This window comes from Musa acuminata, chromosome BXJ2-10 (genome assembly GCF_036884655.1).
Source record: "Musa acuminata AAA Group cultivar baxijiao chromosome BXJ2-10, Cavendish_Baxijiao_AAA, whole genome shotgun sequence".
Lineage (NCBI taxonomy): Eukaryota > Viridiplantae > Streptophyta > Magnoliopsida > Zingiberales > Musaceae > Musa > Musa acuminata.
In genome coordinates, this window is record NC_088347.1 from 28,741,242 (window position 1) to 28,761,752 (window position 20,511).

The 20,511-nt window shown below is 38.6% G+C and overlaps 5 protein-coding genes and 1 long non-coding RNA gene across 6 annotated transcripts; 1 reads left to right on the forward strand and 5 right to left on the reverse strand.

Moving 5' to 3' along the window:
* Nucleotides 1-1,056: 1,056 nt before the first annotated feature.
* Nucleotides 1,057-3,461, forward strand: LOC135624961 (uncharacterized). The gene is made up of 2 exons (XR_010491851.1): nucleotides 1,057-1,185; nucleotides 3,070-3,461. It is a non-coding gene; the product is annotated as an uncharacterized LOC135624961 (long non-coding RNA).
* Nucleotides 3,462-4,634: 1,173 nt separating this feature from the next.
* On the reverse strand, nucleotides 4,635-5,201 carry LOC108951455 (pterocarpan synthase 1-like). Its single transcript, XM_018819163.2, has one exon. It carries the CDS (start codon nucleotides 5,199-5,201, stop codon nucleotides 4,635-4,637), a length of 567 nt encoding a protein of 188 aa, XP_018674708.1.
* A 3,670-nt stretch (nucleotides 5,202-8,871) lies between these two features.
* LOC135625748 (pterocarpan synthase 1-like) lies at nucleotides 8,872-9,420 on the reverse strand. The gene has a single exon (XM_065130839.1). It carries the CDS (start codon nucleotides 9,418-9,420, stop codon nucleotides 8,872-8,874), a length of 549 nt encoding a protein of 182 aa, XP_064986911.1.
* A 1,582-nt stretch (nucleotides 9,421-11,002) lies between these two features.
* On the reverse strand, nucleotides 11,003-11,569 carry LOC135625749 (pterocarpan synthase 1-like). Its single transcript, XM_065130840.1, has one exon. It carries the CDS (start codon nucleotides 11,567-11,569, stop codon nucleotides 11,003-11,005), a length of 567 nt encoding a protein of 188 aa, XP_064986912.1.
* Nucleotides 11,570-13,793: 2,224 nt separating this feature from the next.
* LOC103969778 (dirigent protein 1-like) lies at nucleotides 13,794-14,366 on the reverse strand. Its single transcript, XM_009383428.3, has one exon. The coding sequence runs from the start codon at nucleotides 14,364-14,366 to the stop codon at nucleotides 13,794-13,796; it is 573 nt and encodes a 190-aa protein (XP_009381703.2).
* A 4,684-nt stretch (nucleotides 14,367-19,050) lies between these two features.
* Nucleotides 19,051-19,617, reverse strand: LOC135625750 (pterocarpan synthase 1-like). The gene has a single exon (XM_065130841.1). The coding sequence runs from the start codon at nucleotides 19,615-19,617 to the stop codon at nucleotides 19,051-19,053; it is 567 nt and encodes a 188-aa protein (XP_064986913.1).
* Nucleotides 19,618-20,511: the final 894 nt, after the last annotated feature.

Here is a 20,511-nt window from a genome sequence, read left to right on the forward strand (position 1 = left end):
GGCTAGGATGACACAAGGATCGAAGTGAGGTGGGTACAACGCTGGATCAGGAACATGTGTTTATAGAGTAATGTCTGCGCCATGCGTCGTTGACAGATACCAACTTTCATAAACATGTAAACACCATGCCACACGGAGATGGAAGATGGAAGTAATATAGATAATCTTGAGCAATGGAGATGGATAACTGAGAGATCGATGATAGTTGCAAGCAGTGGCCAATGAGGATAGTGTTGCGTCTTCTGCAAGTGTCAACTGGCCACATGTAACTCATGAATTTGTCTTTTTCTTAACGAACCACATTGATCGATGATAGTTGCAAACGTTGACATAATGCATGTCAACGTTTTCTTGTGAATCACACCCACATAATCCTTCACCTATCAAAGGTGTGATCGGTTGACAAAGTTCATCATTATTATGTAAGGTACATTTATATTAGAGGATCGTCAAATGCCGGTGCATGTCATGGTACTTTTCAATGTGCATAATTGACACAAACTGTGTGGAATCTCTCCCTCTTACTTGCCCCTTCACACAATGCATTTCTTTATCAACATATGTTTGCTTCACCTGAGTCAACTGTTCATGTGATCCACACTAAAGCCTCCGTCGGTTCAGCAAAATCGGCTAATTGCCGTTACTTAATGTTGAAAATTGATAACAAGTCTTTGTAAGACTATCAATTAACAATTTTGCACATTTAGTCTCAAGTTGATTGGAGATTTAAAGAGTCAATAGCTAATGAAGAATCAAATATCTTGAAAGGAAAAGAACCGGTCCTACTTAACAATTTATTAACATTAAAAGAGCTCAAGATTAATGTTTTTTTATTGAGGTAAGTAATTTGTGAAAAATAAGAGTATTATTTTGGACAAAATAAATAGTAAAAAAGAGGATCAAATTGATTAACGAAACGTGGCATGTCCACGAATCTTAAAGCAGAAGATTGCATCAGTAAGTAATGTAAATTTTTAGGTAAAAATAAATACTAAAAAAGATGATCAAATGTATTATGGACACGTGGTATATCTATCAATCGCAAAGCGGCAGATTGCATCAGTAATTTACGACCACCGAAGCTGTCTCCACGGTGAGAAGGGGGAAAGGACGATGTGAAGAATCGCAGAGGCGGCTCTCCTCTTTGTCCTCCTCGGCGGCAACGAGCGCGATTTGGTGATCAAGGTCCGATCTCTTACGATCCCTTCTCGTCCAATTTTCCCGATCTTGGTTAGAGTTTTAATTTGATGGAGTGCTTGACGCCGTCTTGTAGGTTTGATGTCAATTTCTTGGTGCGATCTACTGTTCGATCAGAATCTTTGATGGGTCCTAGCCGATGATCATGCAACCTAGTTGCTCTATGATCAACGAAAACGAAACCTAATATTATAGTATCTTTTTCCTCTCAGTTTGGATTCACTTCTTCCCCTTGATCACGCAAGTAGTCGAAGCTTAACTGCAGGAATTGTTCGAGTTTTTTTCACGTATTTGAGCTTTTTGTGTCGTAACCTACTACGTTTTCTTGATTTTAGACTGAACTAGGCTTTGCACTTGGTTGCTATATATGCATTCAAGACAATACTCTGGCCATCAAATCATTGAATTATGTGGGGATTATTCATCGAACAGATTCCCTTTAAGTCGCATAGTCTTTTGTTCCTTTCCCTGGTTCTGTTGCTTGTTGCATATCTTAAGCACATTACTGCTTCCTATGTCTGCATCTCATGTATTTCACGTTATCCAAGCAAGAAATTTGTCAGATATGCATGATGTTCAACCAATTGATCTAATAAACGCCAACTTTATCTACACATCAATTGAAAGAAAAGAACATCTTATCATTATTCCAGTTTCACAGCTAGAAAGTAGTGATGCATCTGAAACTGTAGCTGTATGTGAAAATTTCGGCAAGTCAGGTAAAAGAAGTAAGTATTAAGAAGGAAATGTATTGGTACCCCTTCTAATAAGGAGATAATAGTTAAACAAGTTGCTATCGATTAAACTTATGGGTCATATAATTTAGACCTTTTTAGGTCTCGTCTACATTGTTAGTTGTTATCAAGGAAGTAACTAGCAATTTATTGTGATTCATGAATTCCTTTGCATAGGATGGATTTAATAATGTTGCATGAGTAAGGCTTTCTGCATTATGGCATGGCTCATGTTGATAATATGCGGGCACATAAAAACTACTATAAGGGTCTACTTACAGAACCTTATAGGAAGATGTTTTGGATAATGGCTACATGCAATTAGTGGTGTTAAGGAAGGGACCTATTTTTGGGTTGATTACATTGTAACATTGCAGTGCCTTTAAATTAGTAAGCTGCAATATAGAGATTAATAAGGGAACGTTGTGTACTCTTCTGAACCAAATGATGTTGTATTTCTTCTTATTTGGAGGTTTCAAGTTTCTTGATTGAGTTTCATTTTGTTGTAGTCTTTATCTAAATTTGACTCTTAAAACCTCGAGTAATTTAGTGAATGTTGTTGGATAATGCTTCAATCATAGTTGGTGTGTTGCCATCTATAATTAACTCCAGATGACTAGAAGACGGGAGGAACTAAAAGACAATCAAGTAAAATGTTGGTAAACAAAACTTAAAAGGTACAAAGGCATTTTAGTTTTTAGGTTGTTCATTCAGTTGATGTCACATGGAATATCATGTCCACATCCACAAACTATGTTTGTTTGTAGAGAGTACCTGTGCCATTTATTAGATTCTACCCAAATATCATGTGACAATAACAATATAAAAGGTGGATTTTTTTAATATATAGCGTCCTCAGATTTGTCCAATGATGCAACGCAAATTAGATGATTTTTGGCGACTTGAAACTTCAAATACGTCTGCTTGAGTACCATGGGTGCCAGCAGCATTATCTAGGCCAGTTTCACATCAATTTTAAGAGTAGCTGGATGATAATAAATTAAACCATATCATCAAGACTCCTGCTTCTGTGTATTGTAGTTTTATTGATCCTGATCTTCCATTAGAATTGCATGCATGCGAATACATCAGAACGTCCTTTAATTGATGAATTCTTTACCTCTGTCTTGACGAGCAGTTTCACCGGGAATCAAACTAGTGGTGCATGGCCTGAAGAATGTATGGGGATCAATGCCTGCAGTAGTTTCCACAGCATGTGAGCTTATGGTACTAACATCAAAAGGAGCCGCTGATGAGAATATTGTAGAGCAAAGACTGCTCAAGGAGCCGTGCAAACATGGCTTTTAATAAAATTGACTTGGATAGGGAGTTTTCTTGGGCTAAAAGATTATGACCTGTAGCAGTCCATGGATGAGGTTTTCGGTTGTGTATGATGAATAGATTTTTGCCTTGAGAGCAGAGCTTCAGGTTCTCGTTAGCCTGTAACTCCTTGCTTCTTTTATCACATGCTTTAGTGATCCTCGATGCCTGCAAGATTACTGAAACTAATATTTGAGATTGGTAGCCCAATTTTTTCTCTCTCCAGTGGGTAGTTCATTTGGTACCCTATGGACTCGGTATCTTTCCTTGCTTATCCCGTAGCAGCAGCGGAAATTTTGGTAGGAGAAGCTTTAGATTGACTTTGTTTTCTCCAGTTTGTGGTACAAATATCATTATCTGATGTGGTGTCTCTTGAGATTGATGTGGCAGGTTCTAAATCTTACCAGGTATTAAAGGATTGTGGATGTTACTTTTTCTTCTTTTTGATTCCGTTGAAATCTTTTGGTAGGTTGTAACTCACAGACGGAGATTGAGCCGCAGCAAATTGACTTGAAGAGCATCATCATGGCAGCAACTGGGCTTTGACTTGTTTGAGGGAAGGTCACTTGGACTGGTATGCTACTTAGCCCAATCCAATTGATTCGTTACCGCAAAGCTCACCGGTTCAACAGAGATGCATACTATTTCACGAGGGAATACCTTGTTTAACTTTTGCTCCTAAGCCATACAACACCAACACTAACAGTTTAAATTGCATTATACATATGACAAGACATATGACTATTATTTTATAGTAAATTAAACTTATACTTAATTAAACTTAAAAATAAAGATACTAATAAAAAATCAAGTTCTTTAATAGTCGAATGTATTTGGGAGTGATACTCCTTGGAGCAAAAGGTCATGAGATGTTTTAATTAATAATCCTACTTCTTGAATTATTGATTTATAATAATTTGTAATAATAATTCATAAAAAAATTGATAAAAATCTCTTATAAAATAAATTATACTCATCCTAATAATATATGAAGTTATTCCTTCTCCATAGTAGCTAAAATTCAAAATTGCATTTAGTGTCGAAAGATTAGAGATCCATGGCAAAGTATGATGTCGTAATTACATATTAATTGCGTCATACAAAAAGGTGAAACATCGTTTGTGCGTTCTTATATTTGCTTCCATGTAAAATGCTTTAATTACATTAAATTATATGTGACATTGACACATAAACACACAGTTTTTATTTATTTTAAGAAAAAGATAAAGTACAAAGTGACAAGTAATTATATGCGACATTGGCACATAAACACACAACAGAGAGAGAGACAGAGAGAGAGAGAAAGAGAGAGGATATATATATATATATATATAAGGCGGAGATTCTTCGTGTCATGTATTAAGCTTCGGTGACATCTCGTAATCATGCGATGGCACTGTGATGGAGGTCGTTGTAGTAGACGACGTAGACGTCGTAGGCGACGACGAGCTTCGCGACAGAGGACGTCACCGTCTCGGTCACCAGCTTCCCCCATGCGTACTGGAACACCCCCGTCCCTCCCACGATGGCCCGCTCCGAGTTCCCGGACGCGTCCAGTCTCCCGATCACCGTGAGAGTGCTGTTGACGAACTTCCCCGCCGTGAACACCAGCACCAGCGGTACCAGCATCACCTCCTCCTGCATTGATACGTGGAAGCCCGCGCCCTGCACCCTTCCGAGGAAGGTGGAGCTTTCGTCGGGGCCGACCCTCAGCACGGTGTCGTAGATCTCGATGTTCCCGAAGGTGTAGGGGAGGCTCATGTTCACCACGGTGACGGTGGTGTTGTCGGGACCGATAAAGGTCTCGTGGAAGTAGACGCGGAAGTGGATTCTCTTCTGGATGCCGAGTTCGAACTCGGAGGTGACCGGGAAGGCCGTGGCAGCAGCCAGGAGGAGGAAGAAGACGAGGAGGTGGTGGAAAAGAGAGGAGCTGTGTGGGGACGACGCCATGATTAGGGTGGTGGATGGACAAGGAACGTGAAGTGATAAGTGAGATGAGCACAACAATAAGAGGGAAAGTGTCTTTATAGAGCATTGGCTTATGGCTCTGTCATCGTCATACATATCATATTTATCACAAGTAAGTATGATGTACACATCATCATATTAATATTTAAGAGATTAAATTTAAATAATATTTTAAATCCTTAATCTTCGATAAATAAGTCTTTTAGATGTAAGAATATCTCAAATAAATTTTTGAATAATCAACATTTGACAAGTGGATCATCATTATATTTATACACGGAAATGAATCATTTACAATTAATTAGACTTTGACATGTTAAACTCAATCAATTCATGAACTATTATTGAAAATATTTATGGGTATAAGATTAGAAAAATAAGCTTATATGACTAAGGATTGAAAGAATCAGATAACTCTTTGGATTGAATTAATATCTTACTTGATATATATATTAACTCTGATCAATTTGATTCAAACTCATCAATAGTCATACAACTATGACATGAACAAGCTCTAAATTGAAGATTTCTCGGGCAAGCTTATTGAACTCATCCAAGAGTCTTATGGGTGCTATTCAAAACAAAATTGGACAATCGTATCCTCATTGAACTTGGAAGAAATCGACTCGAGCTACGTTAATTTAGATATTGAGGTTGGATTCCCCTAGTTGGACATCTTAGTCGAACCTCAAAGTCAAAAGTCATTCCATCTTCCAACTAGAGCAACAAGAATTCGGAAAAAAATAATGAACCAAATCGAGTCAAGTTCGCCGGATCTAAGTTCGACCGAATGGTGTATTTGGAGTCCATCCTTCCAATGCGGGGGGAAGAAGATGGCATAAAATGCAATAAGCGATGCATAATAACACCGGTGGACGCCCGGTGATTACAGCATACGGGCTCTCGATCGGTAGGTGCCTCGCTCTCCGCCTTCAGCAAGCAACGTAGACGTACAGCGACGGCTCTCGATCGGTAGGTGCCTCGAATGCAAGTGTCGCTGGGGAGATGGGAGATGGAGGTCCAAAAGATGAGGCCATTGACATGATCGATGTCGACTGTAATCTTCTCATCTTAGGACAATATCTTCCACCTCATGGTCTCGTACGTTGCATGGTGGGTGAACGAGGAGGAAGCCATCGATCGGGCGTTGGTTTCCTCCGTACACTTATCTTTTCTCCATGCTGTAGCTGTCGGTGATCACATTTGTTGCTTGTGATACACGTTTTCTTTTTTTTTTTTCACCTTTGTCGTGTACTCTAATTCTGAAAGAACCATCACTTTCTGATCACTGTGCATGACTGTGATTCTTGCACAGTCATTGATATATTTCTTCTAATAATTGACTATGATTCTTGCACAAGAGAACTCGTAAAGCATGAATTTTTGATATTATTAATTAATTTTAATAATAATTTTATTTTTAAAGTAAAAAAACAAATTAAAAGAAAATGGAGAATTGCATATTCCCCACTCTGTTGATACCCCTATTTACTTGAGAGGAGACCAATGTAGTTTCTACAATCAAGTCAAACTAGAGTCTAAATCAAAACTATATAGACCTCGCTTCCATCCCTCTAGCTATGTCTCATTCGGTGCCAACCGACACCATTGAAACTTTAGCTCAGTTTGCTTATATGTTTTTGCTAGTAAACATACAAACATATCACTTTCCATCAATATGAAAGTACATACATACATATATATATTATAATAATATGTGATATGATAGTACACACATATGTTATGATATAAGGCGTAAAAGATCATACATTTGTTAGGCTTCCTACATGTGCATATAAGTATTTGAATTATTTCGACATAAAATTTTACCATCTTATTGTATATATATTGTATTGTAGGATTATTTATATATGCTAAAGAATTTATAGGATGATGTGTCTATCATTAAACACTTTATGTTAAGGATTTTGAAATGTTATATACATGAAATGATGTGCTCACATAAATAAAATAATAAAGACTTATATTTACTGAGTGATTAATCATATTTTACAGATAAGAATATTAGTATCTCACCCAAGTGATTGTATAGGGAAGTAAGCACATGTAAGCCCATGTTAACATAGATATGACCGATAACTTTTTAATATTTTATGTATATAAATTTTGGACATATTATATTTATATTTTATTTAGTTAAATGATATAATCATGTATAGGTGTTTAAAACATTATGGATAGGGGAAACCCTATTATTTTGTTTAGTAAGTTAGTATATTTTAATTTTAGGATTGTCAACTTTCCATTGTAGTCATATTGATATCAGTAATTAAAATTTAAAATGTAAAATCATATGTTAATTATACATGTAAGATATGGATAAAACTAGAAGTACAGCGTTACATATTCATTGTTATTGATATCAAATCCATCTATGATAGACTCGGTGAAAGGCTACAATTACATCCAAGTCATCCTTTAAAGAATCAAAATATATATTAACAATTATGAAATGTGAAAGATTTTTTAACTAATAAATTAACTAGAAAAATTGAATGAACGAATGAATGCCATGTTTATGGGAGGAATAGGTACATATCATATTGTCAAGGCACGTGATTTATTTGGAATTTTATGTAACTTATTCGCATTATGTTGATTATAGTTTGCGACAAATGTAAAGATTCCATATCAAAGAATAAATTCCGATGTGCATGTGTTAGATCCCTTATGAAACTTAATTATTTATAGAGTGACTGTGACATATAGTAAATAAATTTGTATCTATGTAACTTGGATGATCATATTGTGAAAGATACAAAAATATCTCAAGTTATTCCTTCTCCATAGTATCTAAATTTCAACTACATTTGGTGTCGAAAGATTAGAGATCCATGACAAAGTATGATGTTGTAATTAGATATTAATTGCGTGATAGAAAAAGGTTAAACATCGTTTGTGTGTTCTCATATTGCTTCCTTGTCCGATAATTTAATCGCACTAAATTATAAGCGACATTGATACGTTCTGATGTTCACATAAACACACAGCACTAACATTATGATCCATCGACCATTTTGTACCCACTTGATTCAGTTTTCTTTGTCTGTTTCCAACAAAAATTTCCTTACGAAGTATTTTTCAGAATTATAGTAGATTATAACGAAACTTTTGACAGATAAGCTACCCTTAATGTCACTCTACAGCAGATGAGATTTTTACCTCATAACGCTCATCGCTTAGTTCTTTCGAAGTAATTAGATCCTTTTCATCAAAAAAATTCATGAAATATATATATATATATATATATATATAATTTTATTATATTTATTATATTATATTGAATTGGGCTGTACAATATTATTTTAGTTGATCTTATTAACTACTTTACAGTGTGGTCCGACGCATAATACTGCTACTAATCCTAAATAGGAGAAGAATAGATTTACTGTAGTCATATATACCAACAGATATGAAAAATAAAACATGTCACCGTACTGTGTTGCCAAACATCGACGTTTGTAAAAGCTTTTCCTTCTCAATAATAAGAAGCTTTTCTTTATTTTAAGATAAAGATGGAAGTACAAAGTGACACGTAGAATAGCATTCATTTCGGAATGTTGTTTTTGTCCTTATTCCAACCGATGTCTTCATGGAGTGACGCCATAGCCGGAGTTCTTTTTGTCTTGTATTAAGCGTCGGTGTAGTAGATGACGTAGACGTCGAAGGCGGCGACGAGGCCGTCGACGGAGGACGTCACCAGCTCGCTCGCCAGCTTCCCCCATGCGTACTGGAACACCCCCGTCCCACCCACGATGGCCCGCTCCGCCTTCCCGGACGCGTCCAGTCTCCCGATCGCCGTGAGCGTGCTGTCGGCGAACTCCCCCGCCGTGAACACCAGCACCAGCGGTATCAGAGACGCCTCCTCCTGCTGCGACATGTGGAACCCCGCGCCCTGCGCCCTTCCGACGACCGTCGAGCTAGCGTCGGAGCCCACCCTCAGCACGGCGTCGAAGATGTCGATGTCCCCGAAGGTGTAGGGGAGGCTCATGTTCACCACGGTGACGGTGGTGTTGTCGGGGCCGAGAAAGGTCTCGTGGAAGTAGACGCGGAAGTGGATTCTCTTCTGGATGCCGAGTTCGAACTCGGAGGTGACGGGTAAGGCCGTGGCAGCAGCGAAGAGGAGGAAGAAGACGAGGAGGTGGTGGATAGGAGAGGAGCTGTGTGGGGACGAAGCCATGACTAGGGTGGTGGATGGACAAGGAACGTGTTATACTTGGCAAAGATTGACAAGTGAGAGGAGCACAAGGCTGGAGGAGGGAGAGCGTATTTATAGAGCATTGGCTATGTCATCGTCGTGCATATATCATATCTATCATATTAGACGATATTTTAGACTCTCTTAAATGGTAAGTATGTAAGCATCATCATAATAATATTTTAGAGATTAACATTAGAAAGGATTTCAAATCCTCAATTCAAAGTTGAGTCTTTTAGATGTAAGAATATCTCAAACTAAATTCTTGAATCATCAAACAATAAGTGAATTTTCATCATGTTTATAGAGTAAAATGAATCATATACAATTAATGAGACTTAGCATGATAAATTTAAGTAATTCTTATTGAAAATATTTATGTATGTGAGATAAAAAAAGATGAGAGAAAAGTAATATATGACTAAAGATTGAAGGAGTCAGAGTACAGACTGTAGGTTTTACAAGTAACACCACCGTTAGCCTTCCTCTAGAACGCTGGTCTCGTTCCAAAATAGCCGGCCGGACCACTTCGCTCTCCGCCGACAACACGCAACGTCTAGTTTCGCTGGGATATGGGTGATGCGGGTCAAAGAAGATGAGGCCATCGACATGAACGATGCCGTCTGCAATCGTCTCTATCCTCGTCTTCTCATCTCAGGACAATATCTTCCACCTCACGGTATCATACGTAGCATGGTAGGTGAACAAGGAGGAAAGCCATCATCCATGGGGCTGCTGTTGGTTGGTTAATCCTCACACTAGCTTCTCTCGATGCTGTAGCTGATGGTGAGGCTTCCATAACATTTGTTCCGTGTGATACTTGTTTTCTTTCCATCTTTGGTGGAAGAACATTTGGTGACTCAATAGGCATATTTGCATATCAAATTTCCGATAAAAAGCGATGTGGATGAGACCATCAATGTGACTGATGCCTCAATTTTGGAGAAGGAACACACGTCGTTTACGATTGCTGCTCTTCGTTACTCGTCGATGTCCTCATCCATCAGTATGAACTGGATGAGAGAATAATATTCAAATTACTCATTTAATATTTTTCTTACTTAATAGGAGTTTCTATAGCTCATGATTCATAACTTTATTTTTGTCCCTTGTATAAGAGTTGATTTAAGTTTCTGTATAGTCTTATCAATCGTGTTTTTTTATGCTAGTTTTACTTATGACGCTGAATGGTTTATCTTAATAACTAATTGAGCATTCATCTCATTAAACATTTAATTAGATGACACAGGGCACATGCTCACGTTCACTTATGGCTCCTCTTGCCATCCTTCACGTGCATGATGTATGTATGTATATATATATGTATGTATATATATATGTATGCATGTATAAATCATTGAAGGAGAGAATTATAGATGATGCGTGTGCAGTCGAACGAGTTCCCATATTTTTGGAATATGTTGTAATAGGTTTTCATTCATAATTTTAATAAACGAGATCGACATTTCTTTTTATTTCAGCCTTATCATATAATAATTCATCTCCTGACATGAAGCAAGATGAACATATATGATCGCCGTGGCTTTAATTATCGTCTCGCGGATCACGCGACGGCGGTGAGACGGACGTCGTCATAATAGACGACATAGATGTCGAAGGCGGCGACGAGTCCCGCTTTGTCGGACGTCACCAGTTTGCTCACCACGTTCCCCCAAGCGAACTGGAACACCCCCGTCCCTCCCACGATGGCCCGGTCCGCCTTCCCGGAGGTGTCCATCCTCCCTATCACCGTGAGCGTGCTGTCGCAGAAGTCCCCGGCCGTGAACACCAGCACCAGCGGTATCAGCGCCGACTCGTCCCGCTGCGACGCGTGGAAGCTCACGCCCTGCGCCCTCCCGACTTCGGTCGAACTCTTGGAGGGGCCGGTCCTCAGCACGGCGTCGAAGATGTCGACGTCCCCGAAGGTGTTGGGGAGGCTCATGTTCACTACGGTGACGGTGGTGTTGTCGGGGCCGAGAAAGGTCTCGTGGAAGTAGACGCGGAAGTGGATTCTGCTCTGCCGGCCGAGTTCGAACTCGGAGGTCACCGGGAAGGCTGTGGCAGCAGCCAGGAGGAGGAAGAAAACAAGGAGGAAGTAGAGATGAGAGGAGCTGTGTGGGGATGAAGCCATGGCTAGGATGACCGAAGGATCGAAGTGAGGTGGGTACAACGCTGGATCAGGAACATGTATTTATAGAGTAATGTCTGTGCCATGCGTCGTCAACAAATGCCAACTTCCAACAAAATCTCATTATCATGTCTACATAAAATACTCAAAACGAATATTACTCTTACAGGTGAAGGTCTCCGCGCAGGGAAGAAGATATCATCTAGTAACACGATGTACACACCATATAGTCTTCTCCATGAATATATATATATATATATATATATATATATATATATATATATGATGTCGAGCAATGGAGACGGGTAACTGAGCGATGGAGGGATGATAGTTGCAAGCAATGGGCGATGAGGATAGTGTTGCGTCTTCTGCAAGTGCCAACTGGCCACCTGTAGCTCGTCAATTTGCTTGTTAATTAACGAACAACATTGGCAACGCTATCTATCTGTATGTGTTTCAACACAGATGTACGCGGTTGGCTCATGGCTGTCGCTCCCGTTTGTTCGCATCTTCAGTTGTTGACATGTGGAAATGAAGTGTTGGTTCCCATGCGTGATCGGTACCTCACCACTCCACTTAAAATCGCGACGTAATTAATGACCGACGGTGAGATGCAAAACCTTCACTCGCCAATCAAGTCATTCGTGACTCATGTGGGGCCATTAACCATCTTTTTGCTTTACAGTAATCAAAGAAAAGCTCACATGATGTGTTCTCATATCAGCATACCAAATGAATTTTATGTGAATTTTAATATAAATACATATTCTCTCCTGTCAAAACATATCCTAAAATCATGTTTATTTTTACCATTATATATATCATCACGAGACCAAAAAACAAAAAGGCATGGGACAACACCACCGTCACGCATGTCAATGTTTCTCAGCAGATCGTCAAATGCCAGCGCATGACGTGTTACCTTTCAAAGTGCATAGTTGACCCATTCCGCGTGTAATGTCTCCTACTTAGTTGTCCCTTCACGCAATGCATTTCTTTATCAGTATACGTATACTTCACCTGTTCATAGCATCCGTATTAAAGCTTATGTAGGTGCAGCGAAATTAGTTAATCGTCTATAAATAGGATAGAAATGGATAACAAGTCTTATTAAAACCATTAATTAAGAATTTAGAGTAGAGATAGTATCATATTTGATTTCACATTGATCAGAGACTTAGAGAATCAATACCTAATACCTAATAAAGAGTCAAATACAAATTTTCTTTTTCTGACAGACAACTTTTGGGATCCACCTTAGGAAAGGAAAGATCATGTGGTCCCGCTTAACAATTTATGATTCAAAAGAGCTCGTGATTGAATAGTTTGTGAAAATAAGAATATTATTTGAATAAAAATAAATAGTAAAAAAAGGATCAAATGATATATGGACACGTGGCATATTCACCGATCTTTAAAGCAGCAGATCGCACGAGTAGTAAGAACTACCAAAGCTCTCTCCACGATGAGAAAGGGCAACGAAGGCGGGGGAGTGACGATGTGAAAGAATCATAAAGACGATTGTTAGTGACCCTTGTGGTCGAGGTGCCAACGTGGTTCGATCCAATCCTAAATGCGCTTGTCCACGTAGATGCTCGGATGATGGAAGCGAGCGTCGGGTTGGGTTGAGTTTGGGCCTCATCTATCTCAATATAGTTTCTCTCTTGATGAGTGACATGTTTATTTTTCACCGGACACATGTCAGGGTCGAGAGGAAGATTTTTCGATTTGACCCTTGTGAAAGTTAAATTAGTGTTGGGTGAAGTAAAAGAGAGTTAAATGCTCAAAGTTCTTCCCGTGATACGAATTATTGGGTTGACTTTTATACAAGCGAACAAAGTTCTTCACTGCTTCAGTATGATCTTCGATTTATAGATGAAAGGTTATGTTTTTCTTCAGCTTCATGTTGCTCATGGTCCAAAGTGAACTTGCTAAAAGAAAAAACAGTCATGATTACGATGGAATAATATTTCAAACACTTAGTTTTTTAATATAAAATTGTATGTATCTAAAGAACAGGTTGGAGAATTGTATAAGATATGTCTATAGTTCAACGAGTTCTGATATTTTTGGAGTTTGTTGCAATAGGTTTTTATTCGTAATATTAATAAACGAGATCGAATAATTCTTTTTATTTTAGCCTTATTATTTATTCTGCTGTCGTAAAGCAAGATAAACATTGTTAGCTCTTATTTAAATGCTGTAGCTTTCGTTATCGTGTCTCGGATCACGCGATGGAAGTGAGACGGACGTCGTTATGGTACATGACGTAGACCTCGAAGGCGACGACGAGTCCGGCGACATCGGACGTCACCTGCTTGCTCACCACGTTCCCCGACGCGAACTGGAACACCCCCGTCCCTCCCACGATGGCCCGGTCCGCCTTCCCGGACGCGTCGATCCTCCCGATCACCGTGAGCGTGCTGTCGCAGAAGTTTCCCGCCGTGAACACCAGGACCAGCACCAGCGGTATCAGCGACGACTCGTCCCGCTGCGACACGTGGAAGCTCACGCCCTGCGCCCTTCCGACTTCAGTCGACCACTTGGAGAGGCCGATCCTCAGCACGGCGTCGAAGATGTCGACGTCCCCGAAGGTGTAGGGGAGGCTCATGTTCACCACGGTGACGGTGGTGTTGTCGGGCCCGAGAAAGGTCTCGTGGAAGTAGACGCGGAAGTGGATTCTCTTCTGGATGCCGAGTTCGAACTCGGAGGTGACGGGTAAGGTCGTGGCAGCCGCAAGGAGGGGGAAGAGGACGAGGAGTAAGTAGAGATGAGAGGAGCTGTGTGGGGATGAAGCCATGGCTTTGATAATGTTGTGGGAAACAACATGCTAGCAGTGGCCTCGGGGTCGACGCGGCTCAGTTCGAGTCCAAACGACGGGGATCTTTGCTCGAGGTCTCTCGGGATTGTCGGAGTGACCGACCGCGCGGACCAGACCACCGTTGGGTTCGTCGGGATGTCCTGGGGGGAAGGCGTCCTCTCCTTGCGTCCCGAGGAAATAGCTTCGTCTCCTTACCTGCACACAGGTCAGGTCGGAAGCTTGGTCCGACCCATCCGACGATAAAGTTAGTGGATATGGAGGGGGTTTCAGAAGAAGAAATATTTTTTGTATCCCTCTTTGGTGTGTTCTCCCCTCTCCTGATGAACGAGAGGGTATTTATAGGGAGGCTTATTGTTTCCTGATGTGCCCGCTTGCAGGGGGCAGGCTGGTTGCGTCTGACATTGGTTTGACGTGACGTGAAGAACCGAGCCTGAGTAGGTGTTAATGCGTCTCGGCCTGTGTTTCGGTCCGATTGACCAAGTGCCATTGCATCGTCCGAGGCGTGAGACGTCATATGATGTCAGTCGGGTCTTATCATAATTAATATCCTCATCATGACAAAAGGACCGAAGTTAAGTGGGCACAACGCTAAAAAAGGACATGTATTTATAGAAGAGGCGTTGCCGAGCGTCGTCAACAAATGTCAACTTCCAACCACAGCAATTATCATGTCTGCGAATATTTACCCTTCTTACAGGGGAATGAATGCCTCTTTCGAAGGAAGAAGATGGATGTTTGGCCTTCCCGGTGAATGCATCCTTAAACTCAGAGATGGAAGATGGTTCCCGAGTGTGATCGGTGCGTCTCGTGCATTTATTATAGAGGATCGTCATATGCCTTGTTCGCTTTCAATGTGAATAATTGACCCAATCCGTGCGCAATCTAAACCACATAGTGGGCCCATCACACAATGCATTTCTTTCTCAAGATGTGTTTGCTTCACCTGTTTCAACTGTTTATGCGGTCCACATTAAAACTTGTGTCGGTTCTGCAAAATTGGCTAATTATCGCTTCTTAATGTTGAAAATTTATAACAAGTGTGTGTAAGACTCTCGATTAAAAATTTTAAACATATTTAGTCCCAAATTGATTAGAGTCAATACCTAATCAAATACGAAAAGATCCCTCCACTCCTACTTAACAATTTATTAACATTAAAAGAGTTCAAGATTAATATTTTTTGATTGACGTAAATAATTTGTGAAAAATAAAGGTATTAATTTGAATAAAATAAATAGTAAAAAAAAGGATCAAATTGATTATGGAAACGTCACATTTTCACGAATCATAAAGCAGCAGACTGCATCAGTAAGTAATATATAATTTTGGATAAAAATAAATACTAAAAAAGATGAAGGGGGAAATGATGATGCGAAGAATCTACAGAGACGGCTCTCCTCTCTGCCCTCTCTGGTAGCGAAGAGCGCGATATGGTGATCAAGGTCCGATCTCTTACTATTCCTTCTCGTCCAATTTTCCCAATCTTGGTTAGAGTTTTAATTTGATAGAGTGCTTGATGTCAAATTCTTGGTTCGATCTACTGTTCGATCAAAATCTTTGATGGTCCTATAACCTAGCTGCTCTATGATCAACAAAAACGAAACCTAATATTATAGTATTTGATAGGGATAATCCTAACACTTTGCCAGCTCTTTCATCGTATAGGTTAAAGAAGCAACACCCAAGTATCAGCATAGGAGTCACCTGCTCCCTGCAACCGCTAGCATATAAACTCATCTAGTTTGAGTTGCATCACGGGATAAATCTGAGGAATCTATATATTAAAAAAATCCACCCTTTATATTGTTATTGTCATATGATATTGGGGTAGAATCTAATAAATGACACGGTTACTCTACATACACACGCACTTATATATAGTCTTATAGACGTGGACATGTGACATCAACTAAATGAGCAATCTAAAAACTAAAATGCATTTGTACCTATTAAGTTTTGTTTTCCAACATATAACTTAATTTAAGAGGGCAATGCACCAGTTATGAATCAAGTATTATTCAACAACATTCACTAAATCACTCGAGGTTTTAAGAGTCAAATTTAGATAAGGACCAGGACAAAATGAAACTCAATCATGAAAATTAGAACTTCTAAATAGGAAGAAATACAATATCATTTTGTTCAGATAAGTACACAACATTCCCGTATTAATCTCTACATTGTAGCCTACTAATTTAAAAGTCACTGTAAGATTACAATGTAATCAACCTAAAAATAGGCCCCTTCCTCAGCACCACCAATTGCATGTAGCCATCATCCAAAACGTCTTCTTATATGGTTATGTAAGGAGACTCTTATTGAAGTTTTTATGTGCCCGCATATTATCAACATGGGCCGTGCCACAATGCAGAAAGCCTTACTCATGCAACATTATTAAATCATTCATATGCAAAGGAATTCATGAATCACAATAAATAGCTACTTACCTCCTTGATAACAACTAACAATGTAGAGGAGACCTAAAAAGGTCTAAATTATAAGACCCATAAGTTTAATCGATGACAACTTGTTTCTTAAGCACCATCGTCCGAGTCACTTATTTCCTAATAAGTGATGTGATTTTTAGAAAGTAAATAATATACGATCCTTTTTCACATGTGAATAATAACGAATGAATATTATATTTTTATCTTTATATGTGAAAATAAAATAAAATTAAATTTAAAATAATAATTAAATATTTACTTAATTTTTAGGGAGATTTCATCTTTATATAGTAATTAAATATTTACTATATAAAGAAGCTCCCCCTTCCTTATTCCACACCGAGCACAATAAAAGTATCCAAGAAAAGATATTTCAAGAAGATGATTTTGAGGTGAGGTAAGATCCTCTATTCTTTTCTAATCAAATTTTATTTATATTTTAAAATCCTTAATATTAAAAGATTTTCTATTATATTCTAATCAGTTTTGATTCATATTTTGAAATCATTGATATTAAAATTGTTGTGATCGTATGATGCATAATAATATTTTAATTTTAAAATTAATAAATTAATAAATAATGATAATTGATTTATAATGTTAGAATGATTATTTGACTTATAATGGTTTTTTAAGCTTAAGTGATTTTTAAGATTGATTTAATTATTAAAACTTTTATTTTTTTTAGATTAAAATAATAGTTTTAATTTATTTAGTTATATATATATATATTTGTATTTCAAGAACTAGCTATGAATTCGGATGACTTAATTAGTTTTAAATTTAAGATTATGAATTAAAAATTTTTAATTTATGAATTTAAATTATTCTTTAATAATTTAAAATATCAAAATCTATTTGGATAAGAGGAGTCTAATTTGAAGTCTGACTTGAGGTACGTTGTAAAATCGAGTCAATCCAACTCTTATATATCAGATTTATCGTAATTTCTATATTTTTAGATTTATAAAATATATAAATTCATATTTAGCTCATACTTAACTCATGATTATCATATTATTCTAAACATACTTTCTAAAATATATTATACATATAATAAGATATATGACTATTATTATATAGTAAATTAAATTTATACTTGTCAGATTAAATTTTAAAATAAAGATATTAATAAAAATTATGTTCTTTAATGATTGAGTGTGCCAAAAAGCAATAGACCTACCAAACTACGAGCAAAAGGTTATGAGATGCTTTAATTAAGAATCTTGCATCTTCAATTATTGATTTATAGTAATTTATAACAAGAATTCATTACAAAAATATTTTTTATAAAATAAGCTATACTCAATCTATCGATATCTCAAGTTATTCCTTATCCGTAGTAGCTAAAATTCAACTATATTTAGTATCCAAAGATTAGAGATCCATGACAAAGTATGATGTCAGTAATTATGTATTAATTGCGTGATAAAAAAGGTGAAACATCGTTTGTCCATTCTCATATTTACTTCCATGTCCAATGCTTTAATTACATTATATTATATGCGACATCGACACGGTCTCATGTTCACAGAAACACACAACACTAACAATATGATCCATTGACCATTTTGTACCCACTTGTTTCAGTTTTCTTTGTGTGTTTCCAGAAAAAAGAAAGACTTTATGTAGAACGAAGTTTGATACTTTTTTAGAATTATAGTAGATTATAATGAAAAAATTGACAGATAACCTATCCTTAATGTCATTCTACAGGATATGAGTTTTATACCACATAACACACCTCGTTTAATTCTTTCCAAGTAATCAGATCTTTTTCTTCATTCAAGAATTTTATATGATGCATAAAAGCATTCATGAATTATATATATATATATATATATAACTTTATTTTATTATATTGAGTTTGTCTGTACAATATTGATCTTATTAACCACTTTACAGTGTGGTCCGATGCACTACGAATTCTAAATAGGAGAAGAATTGATTTACTACAGTCATATATACCTAAAAAATAAAACATGTCACCGTACTGTGCTGCCAAATATCGACGTTTGTAATAGCTTTTCTTTCTCAATAATAAGACGCTTTAATTTATTTTAAGAGAAAGATGAAGAACAAAGTGACACGTAGAATAGCATTTAGTTCAGCCTTTTGTTTTGTCCTTATTCCAACGACTGTCTTCGTGGAGTGACGCCAGAGGCCGAGCTTCTTTGTGCCTTGTATTAAGCTTCGGTGACGGCCACGTCGTTTAATCATGTGATGGCACTGCAACCGACGTCGGTGTAGTAGATGACGTAGACGTCGAAGGCGGCGACGAGGCCCTCGACGGAGGACGTCACCAGCTTGCTCGCCAGCTTCCCCCATGCGTACTGGAAAACACCCGTCCCACCCACGATGGCCCGCTCCGCCTTCCCGGACGCGTCCAGTCTCCCGATCGCCGTGAGCGTGCTGTCGGCGAACTCCCCCGCCGTGAACACCAGCACCAGCGGTATCAGAGACGCCTCCTCCTGCTGCGACATGTGGAAGCCCGCGCCCTGCGCCCTTCCGACGACCGTCGAGCTAGCGTCGGAGCTGACTCTCAGCACGGCGTCGAAGATGTCGATGTCCCCGAAGGTGTAGGGGAGGCTCATGTTCACCACGGTGACGGTGGTGTTGTTGGGGCCGAGAAAGGTCTCGTGGAAGTAGACGCGGAAGTGAATTCTCTTCTGGATGCCGAGTTCGAACTCGGAGGTGACGGGGAAGGCCGTGGCAGCAGCGAAGAGGAGGAAGAAGACGAGGAGGTGGTGGATAGGAGAGGAGCTGTGTGGGGACGAAGCCATGACTAGGGTGGTGGATGGACAAGGAACGTGTTATACTCGGCAAAGATTGACAAATGAGAGGAGCACAAGGCTGGAGGAGGGAGAGCGTATTTATAGAGCATTGGCTATGTCATCGTCGTGCATATATCATATCTATCATATTAGACGATATTTTAGACTCTCTTAAAAAGGTAAGTATGTAAGCATCATCATAATAATATTTTAGAGATTAACATTAGAAAGGATTTCAAATCCTCAATTCAAAGTTGAGTCTTTTAGATGTAAGAATATCTCAAACTAAATTCTTGAATCATCAAACAATAAGTGAATTTTCATCATGTTTATAGAGTAAAATGAATCATATACAATTAATGAGACTTAGCATGATAAATTTAAGTAATTCTAATTGAAAATATTTATGTATGTGAGATAAAAAAAGATGAGAGAAAAGTTATATATGACTAAAGATTGAAGGAGTCAGAGTACAGACTGTAGGTTTGACAAGTAACACCACCGTTAGCCTTCCTCTAGAACGCTGGTCTCGTTCCAAAATAGCCAGCCGGACCACTTCGCTCTCCGTCGACAACACGCAACGTCTAGTTTCGCTGGGATATGGGTGATGCGGGTCAAAGAAGATGAGGCCATCGACATGAATGATGTCGTCTGCAATCGTCTCTATCCTCGTCTTCTCATCTCAGGACAATGTCTTCCACCTCACGGTATCATACGTAGCATGGTGGTGAACAAGGAGGAAAGCCATCGTCCATGGGGCTGCTTTTGGTTGGTTAAACCTCACACTAGCTTCTCTCGATGCTGTAGCTGATGGTGACGCTTCCATAACATTTTGTTCCGTGTGATTCATAACTTTATTTTTGCCCCTTGTATAAGAGCTGATTTAAGTTTCTATATAGTTTT

Excerpts from the sequence above, each read along its gene's own strand:
- LOC108951455 (XM_018819163.2), bottom strand. The coding sequence starts at position 5,201 with ATGGCGTCGTCCCCACACAGCTCCTCTCTTTTCCACCACCTCCTCGTC.
- LOC103969778 (XM_009383428.3), bottom strand. The coding sequence starts at position 14,366 with ATGGCTTCATCCCCACACAGCTCCTCTCATCTCTACTTACTCCTCGTC.
- LOC135625748 (XM_065130839.1), bottom strand. The coding sequence starts at position 9,420 with ATGGCTTCGTCCCCACACAGCTCCTCTCCTATCCACCACCTCCTCGTC.
- LOC135625749 (XM_065130840.1), bottom strand. The coding sequence starts at position 11,569 with ATGGCTTCATCCCCACACAGCTCCTCTCATCTCTACTTCCTCCTTGTT.
- LOC135625750 (XM_065130841.1), bottom strand. The coding sequence starts at position 19,617 with ATGGCTTCGTCCCCACACAGCTCCTCTCCTATCCACCACCTCCTCGTC.